The 19,412-nt window shown below is 41.0% G+C and overlaps 1 protein-coding gene across 3 annotated transcripts in view; it reads right to left on the reverse strand.

Moving 5' to 3' along the window:
- The window catches only part of LOC138674991 (transducin-like enhancer protein 4), a 160,586-nt gene that overhangs the window by 22,990 nt on the left and 118,184 nt on the right, over positions 1-19,412 (reverse strand). For all 3 annotated transcript variants that reach the window (XM_069762901.1, XM_069762894.1, XM_069762910.1), the window contains 5 exons: positions 16,816-16,945; positions 16,410-16,600; positions 14,005-14,081; positions 13,072-13,321; positions 7,507-7,754 (listed from right to left, as the gene is read on the reverse strand). In XM_069762901.1, coding sequence (XP_069619002.1) covers positions 7,507-7,754; positions 13,072-13,321; positions 14,005-14,081; positions 16,410-16,600; positions 16,816-16,945 — 896 coding nt within the window. The remainder of the gene's footprint in view (positions 1-7,506; positions 7,755-13,071; positions 13,322-14,004; positions 14,082-16,409; positions 16,601-16,815; positions 16,946-19,412) is intronic.

The following is a 19,412-nucleotide window of genomic DNA, read 5'->3' on the forward strand; positions in this document are numbered from 1 at the left end:
TTCAAGTGACCCCATTTTGGAAATTATCTATAGGTGTAGTGAGGATTTTGACTCCATGGGCGTTTTCCACAAACAGGCAGCAGTGGATTTTGGTGGGTAAAAATTGCAAACTGCCGCTCTAGTGCCCAGTACATTGTGCCCAGCTCATGCTTGTGGAGCCACGCATCCATAAATTATGTGGGCTCTCATCACTACAAAAACGCCAAACATGTTGATGCTAAATGTGGTTTAGGCACACTGGGGCTCTGCAGGACAAGTTGATGTTTTTATTGGGTCCATTTTTGGGTACATAACATTTTTTAATCGCTTTCTATTCCGATTTTTGAGAGCCAGAAAGAAAATAAATCCAACAATTCAGTAACTGTTCTTTTGGGGGTTTATTTTTTATGCCATTTCACATGTGGTAAATAAAATTGATAAGGGAGCATTATTTTTCAGGTCAGAACGATTACAGTCATACCACATTTATATTTTTTTTAGGTTTTATGGTTTTTTATTAAAAAAACCCCCCCGATTTTATAGAAAAAAAATATTTTTGCATCGCTATATTCTGAGAGCTATAACTTATTTTTCTGCTGAGAGCGGTGTGGTGGCGCGCTTTTTTTGCAGTACAAGATGACGTTTTCAGCAATAACATTTTTATATACATTTGTCCTTTTGATAGTGTTTTATTTCACTTTTTGTTCGGCGGGATGATGAAAAAGCATAGTTTTCGCTTAGAAATTATTTATGTAGTTCACTGAAGGGGTTAACTGGTGGGACAGTTTTATAAGTTGGGCCATTCTGGACGTGGCAATACCAAATCTGTAGTTTTTTTTAATATTTAATTTATGGGATTTAATTTTAATTTTTTTTCTTTTTTTACATAGTCTCTCTATAGGACTTTCACTTTCTGCATTGCATTAGAACTGACAGTCTGCTCTCATGCAGACTTGTTAGATCATGCACCGTGCACGATTTAACAAGCTTGGTGACCGGGATGTCGTCTTAACGACATCAGGTCACCATGGCAACAATCTGGCTCCCTCGATGACGTCGCAGAGGCGGCAATCGAAAGGCTGGGGGGGCTCTCACTCTGCCTTCTAAATGCTGCGATTACTAGCGATCGCAGCATTTAGAAGGTTAAACTGCCGGGAGTGGTGCGGGCAGAATCAGCTGACACCCAGCTGCAATCGCTCATGCACAGCCCTCATGTGTGCAAAAGCGCGAGGACGTGTATATATACGCCCAAGGTCAGTAAGCTCCTACTGACCTGGACGTATCCATATGTTCAAGGTCGTAAGGGTTAAGACTGGAATCTGAAATGCCAGGTTTAAAGGGAATCTTATCACATTCGACCTATCTAAACTATTAATATGGGAATGCAGGTTATGAACAGCTGAAAAAATTCCTACCTTGTCTGCCTGTGAGATAAAAGCCGAGAGGAACCTGCAGATGTTTCAGTGATAATCGCACACCGCTTACATCAGGAGAGCACAAAGTGGCCATTATGCATCATATTGGCATCTTCCCCCTTCATGTAAAACAAGCTCTGGAGGCAGAGTTATCTCCAGGCACCATCCATCCCAGAGCCTAGAAGAGGTCACTTATATAAAGTGATAAGAGATGATTTATCTACAACAAGGGATCTGATACCTTGGATGATGACTTTTCAGCAGTCTATATCCTGTATGCCCATATTAATCATTTAAATAAGTCAAATGTGGTGACAGATTCCCTTTAATGAATCAGAGCCTAAATGTCGGAAAACAAACCAAAAACCGAGATGTGTACCAACACTTATATGTGGTACAAGTAAAGCTGCCTCTGGCTGCAAAGAAAACCGGCTGTAGGTACTATAAAGCACTGCCTTGGCTAAACCCCACTTCATCTGCTGGTCTTTGCTGCAGAAAATTTTACAAAATAAACACTGGAAAAGTGTTCTTTAGATTTGCTTTTCAAGGGGTTGTTAGATTTTTTTACCATATTGTCAGAATAGGTTATAAAAAAAAAAAAAAAACTAATTAAAAAAAATAAATAAATTACCCACCTCAGCAAGCCTCTGCCACCTTGATGATGCTACCAAGGCCTGAGTCCTTCCCTACTTACACAGGGACCTTGGCAATCACTGGCTGCAAGCGTGACATGCTGCAGACAGTGATTGACTGCAGCAGGCAGATATCTCTCTGTAGAGAGGTCATGGCTGCAGCATGAAGTTGAGTTCACTAGTTTGACAGGTCTTTGATGATTGAATGTACCATTTCCAGTTCATTGATTTCAGATTAAAGGATTTCCAGTTAATGCCATGGATTGGAACATGTTGAGAAAATGGTCTAGAAAATTATGCAACTGAACTTATCTGAATAATATAAAAAACGTAACCAAAGCATACTTTTCATTATCACTAGAGGATATAGGTTTTCTTAGAATTCAGCCAGACCCATCATCTTCAAAGTAAATGAATATAATGTGTGTGTGTGCGCGTGTGCGTATGCGTATGCGTGTGCGTAAGTATACATACACACGCACGGTATACACCTGAACCTCTGTGGGTTGTGTACACACACCGGCAGCTTGATAGTCCGCCAGCGGCAGCCTTAAATCATTGTTACTAGATGCTGTGGTGTTACAAACAGAAGTGACTGGAGGGGAATTCCTGAAAACAACATGAGCGTGTATAACTCAACCACTGAGCTGTGAAATATATAAATATACAACTGCAACATAGTGACAGAGAACGGTATGAGGACAGGACAATCTGGATCACAGTATCACCCATGGTGATTAACCCCATCGCATCTACCATGAGTTGAAGGGTGGAAAAAAAAAAGAGCAATAGCTAGGATAAAACCATTAGCTTACATATTGACCCACAAATGGCTTATAAATAGAAAGGGACATGGGGTCCATTACCATGAGATCTAATTTCATGGCAGTTTAGTTAAAACCCAAACAAACCTCTAGCAAGTAAAGCCACTTACCAATTAAGGCTAATGTGCCCGGGTCACATTAAGTCGATGGCGTCAGTGCAACACAAGCCTAACAGCCCATGGACCTAGTTAAACAATAACCTCTATAGAAAAGACTACAACATGGACCTCCATATTAACAGAGGGCATAGCTTTTTCATTTCTTCCTGAACCAAGAACAAAATTGAGTAGGTTTCAGAAGCGCCTATTTTTTCTGGAAATAGTTGAAAACCAGTTTTTCTTCCCTGCTATCCGCAAGGGCATCAAAAGGTGATGAAGTAAAAAAAAAAGAAAAGAAAAAAAGAAAAACAGGTTTGTGCTGACCTAGAACATCCAGGAGCTTGTGGGATTAGCTATATCAAAAGCATGATATCCTCCCGACATCATAAATCTCTCAGCACGCCTCTTTATTTTGAGCACAACCTAACCATTCCTAGATGCCAGTTCTATGATTATTGTGTGAACGGGAATCTATGCAAGACCTGGCGCCAACATTTGGGCTGTGCCACCTATATTAGGGAGTGTACCATCATACATTGCACTGGAAAAGCACTTAAAACAAAATCTAATAAAAGTATGGTGTCCCATAAAGGAGCGTATACAGCTTAAGTCATAAGTTCACATACACCCCAACTACATTCATTAATGACACACTTCCTGACTTTAAATCCTAACACAAATTCCCTCTCATGGGTCAGTAAGGGTCACTACTATATTTCGACAATGAGAAAATATTACTACAGGTAATTATTTATTTCAGGTTCTATTTCTTTCAATTGATTTAATGTGACTCAAATTTACAGAAGAATTTGGTAGACTTGCTTTCCACGATAAGTTGCTGGAATACTAAACCATTTCTTCTGGTGGGAAAAAAAAACAAAAACGGTGAAACTGATGTTTGTAGACCCCTTTTCTCTCACACGCTTTTTCAGTGGCGCCCATAAATCTTGAATGAAATCAGGGCTTTGTAATGGGCTTCACTTTGTTGCCCTCAAGCCACTTTGCCATCTCTTTGGAAGTATGTCCATTTGGAAGTCTCAATTGTGCCAAGATTTACCCCAGCTGCCTGGTGACTTGATTCACCAAAAATTAAGATCTGCGTCCCCAAGTGGAGTTGCAAACTCCAATCCAGGCTTTTTATGGTGGTTTTGGAGCAGTGGCTTCTGCCTTGCTGAATAGCCATCCAGGCCTTGTAGATATAGGACAAGTTTTACTGCTGATATTGATACTCTCACACCTTTTACCCACATCTTCACAAGGTGGTTTAATTTTAAACTTTTGATTTGCATTTTTTGCACTAAAATACGCTCATTTGTATGTGACAAAGTCTCCTTCCTGAATGATATGGTGGCTGTCTGCTCCTTGAAGATCATTTGAATAGATGGACATGGTACCTTCAGGCATTTGGTCACAAGGAGGTACTAGACTTAATAGTCCACAATTCATTTTCTGCTGTCTTGGCTGAATTATTTTGCTTTTCACATGATGTCAAGTAAATCGGCAATTAGGACTTAAAATATTGCCATATGTAGACCAGCAAGTGAAATTAATTACCCAATCAGAAGCTTCCAATTCCATAGTACTGTTTTCTGGAACTTTCCAAGTTATTTAATTGGTGTATGTAAACTTTTGATCGACTCAAATTTTGATACAGTGAAGTAAAAATGAAATGATCTGTTAACTTTTTTTTTCTGGCTAAAATTGCTCATGTCAGACATCCAAAACAACTTTCTAAAAACAGATTGTGGACCTCAAATCTGTGAAGTATGACTTAATTACTTCTTAAATGTATGTAAACTTAGGACTCCAATCTAGATATGCATGCTAAAATAAACATTATAACATCTTGTCTGCTTGGTGTTCGAAGAATAACCACATTTTGGTAGATTCTTAAAGGGCTTTCCACCAAGAGACTCTTATAAGGCGCCATCCACAAGATCTCCATCAGCTTAACTACTGTCATTTTATAAAAGGAGTGATTTACTTATAGGCATGGGAAATTTGTTTATTGAGTTGTGAGGGTTTGGGTCATTAGACTCTCACCGATCAAACAAAACATAGATCTGAAGGTCACAGCTGCTGCATGAACTGCGGGCATGGTAGAAAGAGAGTGGATATACACACTCAGACTTAATACTGAGACTGGACGCCATTTTGTTCATGAAGTTCATACAGGAGCTGAACACTTCAGAGCTCTGGACCTAGTCCCCCCACACATCAGCAGTACTATGCAGTGCCTATAATACATAAAAATGTTTACAAAATGACAATTACACTCTGAAAGGGAGATCCCAATCCCCCAGCATCTGATCACCAGTGAGGAGAGGTGGCGTCTAGTGATGAGTGAATATACTCATTACTCGAGATTTCTCGAGCACGCTCGGGTGACCTCTGAGTATTTTTTAGTGCTCAGAGATTTAGTTTTCATCGCCGCAGCTGAATGATTTACATCTGTTAGCCAGCATAAGTACATGTGGGGGTTGCCTGGCTGCTAGGGAATCCCCACATGTAATCAAGCTGGCTAAGAGATGTAAATCATTCAGCTGCGGTGAGGAAAACTAAATCTCCGAGCACTAAAAAATACTCGGAGGACCCCCGAGCGTGCTCGGGAAATCTCGAGTAACGAGTATATTCGCTCATCACTAGTGGCGTCACATGCGCCTGCTCTCTCTAGTCCCTGTTATTGGAGTCCTGAATACATACATCCGAGAAAATATTCATGTGCTTTATTCAAAACGAATGGAGGTGCACGCGACACCAACTTTCCAGTCACTGATGATCAGACACTAGCCAAAACAGGGGAATCCCATTCTGGAGACAGGTATTAGTCCTAAAAGTGGGACCGGCATAAATCAGACAATTTATTTAACCCCTCTAAGACTTGTATGAGTGTAAGCAGGCACGTTAGCCAGGTTCAGCCGAAATCTACCTTTATGATGTAATGTGTATGGGGACATTAAAACTATAGATCATTCAAGTGAAAAGCACCACATTTTTCTTACATTTTGCATGTCTAAGAAATTCTGAGAACCTTTAGTTATAAAGACAGAAAAAAAAATGTAGTCCGGCTACGAGCGCATTATTTTCTGATCTTAAGCTTAATAAATTTTGGCCCATTGATGACCCCTCCATGAGCCAATTAAATCAAGGCCACTTTTCTAGCCAATTATATGTGGCGCTAAAAGTGAAAAGTCGCAATCATAATTAGAGACTTTTTAATGCCACAAACCTCACGCAAATCGTAGAATAAATTACCCTTTTGCATGCATGCCCACTCTACATTAATTGAGTATATTGTTCGGGGTCGTCCCTTCAATTCTTTACTGCAACGTTTTAACCAAAGTGTCTGAGCCATCAGTATTAGGAGAGAAGTCTCCGCTAATCAGGCACCGTGTAATCTTCCCTTCACCCCGGTATTACTGATCACTAAGGGCAATCATAGCATGAAAGAGACAAAATCAGCCATTTCATCAGGTGATAGCATTTTGGGCTTTCAACGTTCTGTCTTATTGTGAGGTTCATTGATTTGCAACTCTGAAGATTACAAGGCAGAAAGCCACAAAGTACAGAGTGGGTGGGAACTGAAAAAAAACCCACAACCCATCTATTGACAAGCTTGTCAAGAGAAGACTTATGGATCGTAAAGCAATGATTCTGGTTATTAAAATTAGTAAAATCACAGTCTACGATCCTGGGTAAAAGTCCTGCCCAACCAGATGTACTGTTCCAGGAAGCAAAATCATGTTCTGGGAGCCCATTGTGATCTTCTGATCATTCAGTAACACTTTTATTACTACTCCCATGCTAATCTGCTGATCACAGAGTGCACAGGCGGCCAATACTGACATAGTAGACCAGTACAAACGATGAGATAGTAGCACAGGGCGGTACAGAAGGAGAGTATAAGCTTTATTATTTTATGGTGGCCAAACAGTGATCAAGAAGAGGTGGTCCTAGTAGTGGACAACCCATTTAGTTTAGATAATACAGTTACTAGCCAAATATCACCCACAGCTTCTACACTAGAGGAAGCAACATTTTTCCTATTTGGATTCTTTTGCACTGTGGCTTTAGCTACTCTTCTAGCGTATACTACCCAAGATGACAGCTTACAAAATCCAGGGCTTGCCAATATTTATCAGGTTCATTGAGATATTTGAGATCTCTCTGTTCTGGAGTCTTGATGCTTCTATGAAATGTGGCAGACAATAGATAACAGGTTGCGGTCCCCGTTAAGGTCTTCGATAGCAGCATAAGGTGCTTTGATGATAATGCCTAGTGTATTGACCTTGAGATGCAAAGAAATAAGAGAGAGCGGCCGCGTCCTCTGATTCTTGCAGCAGATAGACTGAGCGGCAGTATGCAACAGATACTGACGGGCAATTCTGGATACAAAAGGAGATGGACTTTGATATCATGGAGCTGCAGACATTTTAAATAATAGATACACATACGAGTATCTGTTCGGAGGAACACGCGTTAATAAATATGAGAAGTAATGCAAATATGATCATTTTTTATGGAGTGCCCATGTGCAGACATGTAACGATGTACCTACCTTACAAGGGTCTGATTGTGCAAGTCCCACACGGCAATGTTGCCATCACTACAGCAGGAGAAGCAGACCTTGGAATCGGGGCTGATGGCCAGGGCATAGCAGGCGGGAGCAGATGAGGTGAGCTCTGCTTTTATACGTGGGGTAGGAGCTGCCAGGTCCCATATGGATAACGTGCTGGCTTCCCCTCCGACAATCAGAGTGCGCCCATCAGGGAGTAATCGACAGGAGCGGATGTAGTTATCTCTGTTCTGCAGAGACAAAAACCATTGGCACATCAAATCGGAGCAACAGTTTCAGAGCCGGCTTCACATACAAGTGTCTTCATTGCTCAGATAATCAGCAGTATTCCTGAAACCTTCCCTTTTACTTTTGTATCATTAAAACGCACACACATGCATATATACATATATTTTACATGGGCGACAGGTTAGCCTCAACGCAGGAAACCTCGGAGAACTTAACACTCCCTCCCGATTGTAATGAGCCATTTGCAGTTATGACAATGATAAAGTGGAGTAATGCCAGACAATTACATGACATTAGGCAAGTGCTTAAACTTCTGTGTTGTGAGATAATTCATCTTAATTAGCATCAAAAATCGGAGGCTGGAAAGTCAACCCAAACTTTGCGATGCCGGCACTACATGATATATAGTTCAGTGCAGAAGTCGATATGCTAATAGATAAAATATCGTCTGCACTATTTTACAGCCCACTATTAATCTAGGATGGATGGTAAATTAATGGCATTATTTTGCTCTACATAGAAGGTTACCACCCTCCAGAGAACATCTATTTGTGGCTCCAGGCCAAAATAAGTTATTAATCACTGCTCCGCACATCTCCAAGTGTTGGATTTTCTTCTATTTTTAAAGAAGAGTTTGCATACGAATCTCAATTTAATACCATATACATTCATTACCTTTAACTGCTCAGCTCAACATCACGTGCAAGTATGGGATTGTATATGGGTATACCTTGACGTTTGGTGGAGCAGCTTAGTATACATTTTTTGCAAAAAACGTATCAACCAAATACCCTGTTTTTTGCATCTTTTTACTAGCACTTGCGGATTACTGTGATTTTTTTTTTAAACTGAGTGTTTTTGGTTCTACTATGCTTTTTTGTGTCTTCAAGTTTCTTGGTGGTGTGTGAACATGTTCCTACAGACTTGTTCACTGTGCAAGTAGCCCATGTGTTCCTGTTTCCATAATTGTTCTCTTGTGTCTACAAGACTGGGGAGTTCCACCACTCCTCTTGGGCTATCTGCACTTAAGCTGTTCCATCCAGCATGTCCACATGGACTTTTCCTCTCTGAACCCTGTTCACACAGGTAATATACAGATGATCAGGTTTTTAAATACATCAGATAGGGATTATACACATTAGTTAGGACTGCTCTGATATGGGTATACCTTGACGTTTGGTGGAGCAGCTTAGTATACATTTTTGCAAAAAAAAACGTATCAACGAAATACCCTGTTTTTTACATTTTTTTACTAGCACTTGCGGATTACTGTGATTTTTTTGAAACTGAGTGTTTTTGGTTCTACTATGCTTTTTTGTGTCTTCAAGTATGGGATTGTAGTGGTGATCATGTGTGGAGGGGGTATAGGAGCATAGATCTTCTCCACTCATCGCAGATGCAGATAAGTTACATGGCCGGCATCTGTGTTTAACAGCCGTGGCAGTACATCAGCTCCACCTATGGCTGTTAGGCCAGTTTCACACATTAGTTTTTTGCAGTCAGTCACAATCTGTTGGCTCGAAGTATCCATCGCAGATTGTGAAAAACTGATGCGATGGATCAGTTTTTTCGCCGGATCCGGCTAGCGGATCTCGCTAATTGGATCCTAAAAAAATTGGAGCATGCAACGGAATCCATCGCCGGATTCGGTCATCTGAAGGATCCGGCGCCCATAGGCTTCCATTCGAGCAAACGACGGACGGCAACGGATCCGTCGCTGTCCATTTTTTTGACGCACACAAAAAAAACTTTACTTTGTCCGTTTTCACCGTCCGCCGGATACACAATTTTCAACGGATCCGGCGAATGACTGATGAGACGTAAAGCCACGCTTTGCAATCTGTCGCTAATACAAGTCTATGAGAAAAAAACGGATTCGGCGACTGATTTGTTTTTCAAAATTCGATGGATTGCGACTGATAGCAAAAAACTGATGTGTGAAAGGGGCCTTAGGGTCTGTGCACACGTTGCAGTTTAGTCACATTTATTTTCTGTGCAGATTTGTCATAAAACCTGAAGGAAGGATTTTTTAGTACCAGCAACGTGAACGAAATTACTAAGTCTCATGCACATGTTGCTTATTTGTTTCCTTGCAGATTTAGATGTGCAGTATGTCAATTCTTTGTTTTTGCTGCAGATTTCCCCTATACTAATGAATGGGGATAATACATGCAAAAACCGTAACAAAAGTATGTATTTTATGCTGCGTTTTTCCTGCCAACACCTCAATATTTGCAGAAGATTTTTCTGTGATGTTAAGCCACCTGCTGAGACTCAAATGAGGCAGAGGTTGTCACTGGATACTGCAATATATATAGTAGAAGTGATTGGATGGTTGTAGGTTCAAGTCCCCTAAAGGGACTGAAAAAGAAAGTTAAAAAAGAACAAAAAAAAAAAAAAAAAAAAGAAGTGATGGAAGAATAAAAATGGTACGGATGTTGGAAAATGGAGAGAAACAAAAACACTGTACTTTTTCATCTCAAACTTCTAAATTTTTTTTTTACTCAAACCCCCCTACCACCCGAAAAACGAAGGAAAAAAAAAAAAAAAATACACCCACACATTACAAGTTTGGTATCACTATAATTGTATTGACTTACAGACTAGAGAATCTGGTTTCAGAGTGATTTAAAAAAAAAAAAAAAAACAAAACAGAATGAATGCCATAAAAATAAAAACCCTCAAAAATTGCAGAATTGCATGTTTTTGTTCACAATTGCCCTACACTTGGAACCTTCTTCCCTGTTTTCAATACATTATAACATATAATGAATGGTGTAATTCAGGACTATAACTCTTTCCCTAAGGCGGTATGACCGGATAATGAAGTGGTGCAAAAAAAAAAAATTTGAAAAATCCTTCTGGACTGCGGTTCAAATGTCAGAAAGCTACAGAATTTGTTGTATAATTATAGAGGAATGACAATTCTTCCTAGTCTTAAGGTACCTTCACACATAACGATATTGTTAACGATATCGTTGCTTTTTGTGACGTAGCAACGATATCGTTAATAAAATCGTTATGTGTGACAGCGACCAACAATCAGGCCCCTGCTGGGAGATCGTTGGTCGCTGAATAAAGTCCAGAACTTTATTTCATCGCTGGACTCCTGCTGACATCGCTGGATCGGCGTGTGTGACACCGATCCAGCGATGTCTTCACTGGTAACCAGGGTAAACATCGGGTAACTAAGCGCTGTGCTCTGCACTCCTCCTGTACTGGCTGTGAGCGTCGGTCAGCCGGAAAGCAGAGCGGTGACGTCACCGCTCTGCTTTCCGGCTGACCGACGCTCACAGACAGTACAGGAGGAGAGCAGAGCACAGCGCTGGAGGACAGACGGTTGTAGGTAAGTATGTACTGTTTGTTTTTTTTTTACTTTTAGGATGGTAACCAGGGTAAACATCGGGTTACTAAGCGCGGCCCTGCGCTTAGTTACCCGATGTTTACCCTGGTTACCGGCATCGTTGGTCGCTGGAGAGCGGTCTGTGTGACAGCTCTCCAGCGACCAAACAGCGACGCTGCAGCGATCCGGATCGTTGTCGGTATCGCTGCAGCGTCGCTTAATGTGAAGGGGCCTTTAGTATTTCCCCTATTTTCTAGTTTACTTCGTTTACATGATTTATCTACTTAAGCGGTGATAGAAATCTGCTCTCCGTGCATTCATTTCCTTGTACAGTTTGTGGCTTGTTTAGCTGATCACACAGATGTTAATCTGATAATGGCTGCATATAACGTATAGAGGAGGCAGAGATTATCATCCTAGAAGTTATGTTCACACATATCAGACTCTGCGGCAAATTGGCAAACATCTTCAGGAAAACAGAGCTAATCTTGTTGCCAATTTCCCTAAGGACATCTGCAGCAATTAAAAAACGCTCTTGTCCCGGTAGTTCCTGGCCCCTGTGGTTGTCCCGGGAAAGTGGTAAGCCAGCACAGAGACTGTACTATATTATGCTGCTCTCAGATTAAATAGCAAAAACCTGCTGACGGATCCCCTTTAATAAAGAGCCAAGCAGTAGCTATCTGTACAAAAAAAAAAAAAGTAGTAGATATTCTCTACTGCAGGGGTCCCCAACTCCAGTCCTCAAGGCCCACCAACAGGTCATGTTTTCAGGATTTCCTTTGCATTGCACAGGTGATGCAATTATTACCTGGGCAAGACTAAAGAAATCCTGAAAACATGACCTGTTGGTGCGCCTTGAGGACTGGAGTTGGGGACCTCTGCTCTACTGTATATGTAGTGACTCATCTTTGACTGTTAAGGTACCGTCACATTTAGCGACGCTGCAGCGATCTAGACAACGATCTCGATCGCTGCAGCGTCGCTGTGTGGTCGCTGGAGAGCTGTCACACAGACAGCTCTCCAGCGACCATCTATGCGAAGTCCCCTGGTAACCATGGTAAACATCGGGTTACTAAGCGCAGGGCCGCGCTTAGTAACCCGATGTTTACCCTGGTTACCAGCGTAATGTAAAAGAAAACAAACACTACATACTTTCATTCCAGTGTCTGTCCCCCGGAGCTGTGCTTCTCTGCACTGTGTAAGCGCCGGCTGTGCTTTCCAGCTGGCGCTCACAGTCAGTGCAGAGAAGCACAGCGCCGGGGGACAGACACCGGAATGTAAGTATGTACTGTTTTTTTTTTTTTAACATTTACACTGGTAACCAGGGTAAACATTGGGTTACTAAGTGCAGCCCTGCGCTTAGTAACCCGATGTTTACCCTGGTTACCAGTGAAGACATCGCTGAATCGGCGTCACACACGCCGATTCAGCGATGTCTGCGGGAGTCCAGCGACGAAATAAAGTTCTGGACTTTCTGCGCCGACTAACGATGGCACAGCAGGATCCTGATCGCTGCTGCGTGTCAAACTCAACAATATCGCTAGCCAGGACGCTGCAACGTCACGGATCGCTAGCGATATCGCTCAGTGTGAATGTACCTTTAAAAAAGCACTCCCACTTACAGCTTTATAAGTTTAAATGTGTGTGTGCGCATGTAATGAAGTGTGAGTGTATACTCACACACTGCCGATCTGCGGTGTCCAGTGCCGGTCTTTGCTCTTCTCAGTGACGTCACCACAATTGAGTCCTGCAGGATCATTCTACATGCTATGTGTGAGATCTCATTCGGAAGAGAAGAAGAATGGCGCTGGACACCAGAGAAAGCGGTGGTAGGGGAGTATATTAAACACACACATTTAAACTATAACTACGTTAGCGGGAGCGCTTCTTTAAACTTTTAACATCACACGTGAGGACAGTTCATTGATATATCCAATATAACAAATATTGCAAAAATATCCTCCATTGGTGCCTACCAAGCAGTCCAGCTGAGAGACAGGGCTTTTGTTCCCAGGGTGGCTAATGTCCCAGACCTTGACACATCCCTTTCCACCGGTGTACACGTGTCTAGTGGGGTTGCTGATGGTAACTGCACAAACCACTTCCCCGTGATTTAGTGTGTTTATCTGCCGCGCGTGCCGAGGGATTCCGGGGCCAATCAGAGCATCAGGAGGGAATGGGACCGGCTGCATCTGGCCGTCAGCGCTTACATGGAATGAATATGCACTAATTAGAAAAAGAAATCGATTTTAAGTACAAAAATATTCAGAAGGTAAAAGCTTTCTTCGTTATAACCAATTTCATTAAGTTGTAGTCTGCCAGAATGAAAGAAACAAATCCAAGTCTAGAAAACTAATACTCTTTCATGTAAGATAGGAGGGAGTAAAAAAACAAAAAAACAAACAAACAAACAAAAAAAAGCTTCAAGCATTGTATTGATTGTAATCGGCATAGCTCATCTGATCATATATAAAGGAAAAAAATTAATGTAGACCAACTAAAAAAATAAATAAAACAGGATATACAAAAATAAAAATTTATCTTGCTTCTTGAGCATTAAGGAATGACTTCCTATCAACTCAGATCCCTACGTCACTCCTCACCAATCTTAATCTTTAACCTCCATGTGCCTTGATTTAGAAGTTAATTGGGGTTTACAAAGCATTTATCAATGAAAATGTATTCTGAAAGCTACACAAAACAGCATCTATAGTATGTGCCGTAAGCCATGAACGCAGCTATAAAGACACATTCTATAAACATACATATAAACCATCAGCAAATCGACCAAAAGTTTAACACCCAAGAAAGATAATTCTCTTGGACAATTCACGTGGATCTAAAAACATAAAAGGGAGTGTAACTGCAAATACGATCTGTCAGCGGGATAACCAATAAACGCTACTTACGGCTTTCCACCTGGGATGCCTGTCAGGTTTGGAGGGATTCCTGAAACACGCATGTGATGATGTGGGTCAAAGCCAACCTAAATAGTAATTGGGAAACACAAGAACAATTGGAGGTCATGTAATGGAAACCTCTACTCCTACAACTGACAATACAGTAGGTAAGCGTTTAGGAATGTTAACGATTCAATTTCCTCATATATAAAAAAATAAACTTTAAAAAAAGTGTGAGATAGGGAGAGATGTTTTTTTTTATAATGAAGAGGGAATAGTAAACAAATATACGGTATATTATATAGTTATACACACACACAGACACACACACACACACACACACACACACACAGACATATGCAAAGGGTGAAATGAGTGTTGAACATGTCACCAATTTTCTAAGTAAATATATTTCTAAAAGGTGCAATTGATATGGAATTCTCACCAGATGTCGGTAACAACCCATCCAATCCACACAGGCAAAAATATCAAACCATAGATGTCCATAAATTAACTTGTGTAACAATGAGAAATGACACAGGGAAAGAGTATTGTACTTGCTTACTGAAATTTAATTAACACTTTGCACAAAAGCGACATCTGGTGAGAATTTCAGGTCAATAGCGCCTTTAGAAATATATTTGCTTATACACACAATATATATATTATGCATACAATATTTACAAATCTATACACATTGTTGATCTACATTATGTTTTCCTCATCATTCCAAAATATGTTTTTCTTGAAAAATCTCTGTGAAATTTTGCGATCCTTTCTTTTGCTCACCGAAGGCCATAAACCGCAAAAATTGATGACCCGAATGGATTCATAGGTCTGATGTCAAAATTTGCATTGTCGGCATGACCCTCAAAACAAACAGTAGGCACGTCTCTGTATAATATTCAAACACAAAGTTAATGTGGAGGTCCTAATTTAAAGGGAATCCATCACCCGTTTTTGTTTCCCAATCTTAGGAAAGAATAAAAACGCAAAGACACATTCTAGTGGGGTATTACATAATAGGCTACTGATTTTGGTAAAATCAGTAAAGGTAAACCTGTCACCCCAAAATCGAAGGTGAGTTAAGCCCACCGGCATCAGGGGCTTATATACTGAAAGATGAGAAAAAGAGGTTAGATTATACTCACCCAGGGGCGGTCGCGGTCCGATGGGTGTCGCGGTCCGGGGCCTCCCATCTTCTTAGGATGACGTTCTCCTCTGGTCTTCACGCTGCAGCTCCGGCGCAGGCGTACTTTGTCTCCCCTGTTGAGGGAAGAGCAAAGTACTGCAGTGCGCATGCGCCGGGCCTCTCTGACCTTCCTCAGCGCCTGCGCACTGCAGTACTTTGCTCTGCCCTCAACAGGGGAGACAAAGTACGCCTGCGTCGGAGCCGCAACGTGAATACAAGAAGAAGACGTCATCGAAAGAAGATGGGAGGCGCTGGACCGGACCGCGACGCCCATCGGACCGGACTACAGCAGGACTGCCCAGGTGAGTATAATCTAACCTCTTTTTCTCCTCTTTCAGGATACATCGGGGGCTTATCTACAGCATTACAGAATGCTGTAGATACTGTAAGCTCCTGATGCCGGTGGGCTTAGCTCACCTTCGATTTTGGGGGTGACAGGTTCCCTTAAGTCTGTTGCAGTTCTGCTAGTCCTCTCTTAAAAATTGAGTTATATTTAACACAGCCCATTCCTGAACTATGCAAGGGCAGAATTTTGCCACTCAGCGGTGTGGGATAAGTTTTTAAGAAGCAATATATAGCCGACGCATAAAACTGGTGACAGATTATTTTTAATCCATTATAACAATATAACACATTTTGGGATTAGAATACAAAGTTGAAGACACTTCTAACATGCTTTGTACTCCAGTTCCCCTCTACTACAAAACCTTTGTCTGCTGTTACATTTTTCTCCATTCATAAACTGAAGCCTTAATTGCACTGTTCAGAGCTACATACTATGACATATCTAATATTCTAGAAATCGATATGGTTAGAAACATCGCTCAATTTATCATGTCCATGATCTTGCATCTAGATTATTAAGCTAGCCAACCAACTTTGGCAAAGTTGGCCAACTATCAAACATGGACTGGGTGCTCCCACTAGTTAGCAAAAATAAGGATTTTCACTTCAGTTCTCTTCTTAGAGAATGTCCTAGTAGTCTGATGGCGGTTTATTTGTCAGAACCATGCATGCTTAGGAAAGCCATGCACAAATGTGAATAGAGAGTTAGAGACAAATTGCCGTCAGCCATAAGAGCGTACAGCCAATAGTTATCTAATATGGCCGGTCTTCGCCCCAATTTATCATACTGTATTTCCCTTCTTTCAGAGAAGATTGAAAATTTAGAATAAAATACAAAAAAAAACCATAATCACAATGTAATAATTAAAGTTCTTACCACCGGAGACCTCCCATAGGCTGCAGCAGCTGCTGCTGCGGCCGCAGCGGCGCTCATTTGTGGGGAGATGTTATGTAGACTGGCATAAGCTGCTCCTGGGCTGGTCAGTTCTCCATTCATTCCGGCATGTGGAACTATTCCAAAGGGGGTTGGATAAGGACAAGGGACTGCCATTGGAGTCCTGAGACCGGCTGTAAAGAACAGATACAAGCAGCCAGTAAATAACTAAGGTTGTACACTTCATATCTTTCTATTTATTCACCATTTGCCTATCAATCTTACATTTTTACACATTTTATCACACCCTATAAAATTGAAAAAAAAAAAAAAAAAAAAAAAAGAAGTGATCCTGAAATAAAATTTTTAATAAAAAAAACAACAAATTAAAAAGTGACATCCATCTTACTTAGTGGGTCGACTCCTGGTGGCTTGCCAGGCACAGGCCGTAGACCAGTCGAGTTGCTGCCAGGTGTGGGGGCATCAGTTCGCGGAGTGGGTGTGCTAGATTTTGAAACAGGAGTTGTAGACTTCTCGTTCTTTCAATAGGTGAATGTAAATGGTTTTTAAAAAAAAAAAAAAAAAAAAAAAAGAATAAAAAGAAAAATCAATGTGAATTCCAAAGTGCAAATATGGCTGTCTTTCCGTAAAACAAACATGTAAGAGTTACATCAGCACTATACAACCACTAACAAAAAGAATCTCTGGCTGCAGCAAAGGATACAACATGCTAAATGACTTGAATCCTCCCAAAAGTAAACAGCTTATTGACTTTATGGTTTACTCTGCTGGAAACCTCAAATACTCACCCTGCTAAAGTCAACAGCCCTAATGGAAGAGTCATAACATATGTGCTTTCACAATCATATCTTTCAAGTATCTATTCATAACATAGGAGTGTACAGCAGACGTGTGTAACCAGAGCAGCCGAAATGGAAACACACCTGTAGGGAATCGCTTGTGAGGGAGGAAAAAGGCATTTCTAGCAGGAACAGTGGCCTCAAAATGGAGTTTTTTTTTATTCTAAAGTAACGTGTAAAGCTTCCCAAAAGAGAGATTTAGGGAATACCACCCTACATTTCCTTCAAAAGGGCACAGTGGCAGTAAATCATCAAAGCATGATTTATATTCCATACTTTCCGTTTTAAGCACAAATCTACATTGCTGTATTAATCTGTCAGTAGGATCAACCCTCCTAAGCCCTCTATATGGCCATGCAGGTCATAGGAAGCTGGATAAAAGGATGCCCTGATATCTGCCATCTGTTGTCTTACTCCAGTGAAATCCACATTTTTCTTATATGTAAATGAACTGTTGAGATCTCCTAGAGAATCCGCCTCCAGAGTTTACTTTAAATGAAAAGTAGCGTTACCAATGTGAGACATGTAACTCAGGAGAGCAGACTGTCAATCAGTACATGTTTCACACGGATAATGCCACCTTTAACTTAAAATAAGCTCCGGAGGCAGATTCCTATGGAGAATCAAGTCCGTCCTACAGAGCTCAACAGCTCATTTACATATTAAGAAAAATGTGCATTACTCTGGAAAAACATCGGCTCGCAGATAGCTAGATATTCTAATCAGCTTTCTATGACCTACATGCCCAAATAGCTGGCTTAGGAGGGTTGATCCTACTGACTGAGTGCTTCTGAAGAAGGCCTAACATTTTATTCCTGTGCCTCTCCATCCCTGAGATGTGGTCCCCTCTTCTTTGTATGCAAATCTAGTGAAGTGGGTGTAGTCTTCAAAAGATATGAAAACCACGCCCAGTTGACTACAACGAATAAAATTTATGAAAAGGGAACAGAGGCCATCTCTATGGAGTGGAGAGGCAAAAAAAAGCCCAGAGATGCAGGAGGACTGCAGAATTTACCCATGGTGAGGAAAAAAAAATACAATTTTATCGCAAGCATAGGGTTGTTTCACAAATATGACTCCTTACTATGTTTCTATTGAAGCTGTACATAAAAGGGATCACTTGCTCCTCTATTAAATACAGGAGAGAGCCGTTATCAAAGAACATCTCGAATGGACAGACCTAACCCAACCGGATGAAATATAGAGTCATTCATCCAAGACAGGCTTTAATTATGAAGTGGCACAAATATATGGAAGAAAATAGAATAATGATTACACATTTACATCTACTCCTAGTGAAAGCCGGGCTGTCCATACACTTGGCAAGGGTCACTTCATGATTCCTCATCTCTACAGCTCTCACCGATATTCAAGGCTTATTAGCGCTCATCCGAAAGAGACGTGGTAAAATGGTTTCTAGTCTAATGACTCGAGTGTAAAAATGCTGAAGTTAGAGTAGCAGCCAAGGTGGGCAAATTCTAACTCATTAACTTACAGAGATATTGGAATACAACAGTGACAAAAGGAGACCGAGCCAAACTGGTTGTCACTTTCGCTTTACGAAAGCTGTACATCAGCCGGCATTCTGGTATATCACTATCAAAGTGACGGTTTTACCAAAAGTTGTTACAAAATGGTTATATGTGTGTAAGTAAAACAAATTGCAAACATAATTGCCAACTTTAGAAACGGCAAATTTTAATGTTTAAAGGGGTTGTACCAAGACGGTAAGATGGGAAATAATTTATTGATTACTGTAGGCTCGAATGTGTGATTGATTACTGTGCGTGGATTGACCACTGTTGCATATAGACAGGGGTCTTCAAACCAATGGAACCCCTCTAATCCTATAAACATGGCTCTGACTTCCAGCAATCAATAAATGCCCAATCAGTAGGGGATAAGTTATTAAGGCATATTTCAGACAAAAACATTTCATGCTGTGTACATAAACCATGCATGGACCTGCTGTGGGTCTACTTACCTGAAGCAACAACCCCATTTATGCCCATGAGGCGGTTAGTTTAGTTCAGGAGAATCACAGCTAGTCCATCCATTGTGGGCTTTATACGGAGCATCAAACATGCTTGTCTGGCATGGCTTTTACTTGGTACAACCCCTTTAAAAGGGTGGAAATCCCATTTAA

Source organism: Ranitomeya imitator, chromosome 1 (assembly GCF_032444005.1).
Source record: "Ranitomeya imitator isolate aRanImi1 chromosome 1, aRanImi1.pri, whole genome shotgun sequence".
Taxonomy (NCBI): Eukaryota; Metazoa; Chordata; class Amphibia; order Anura; family Dendrobatidae; genus Ranitomeya; species Ranitomeya imitator.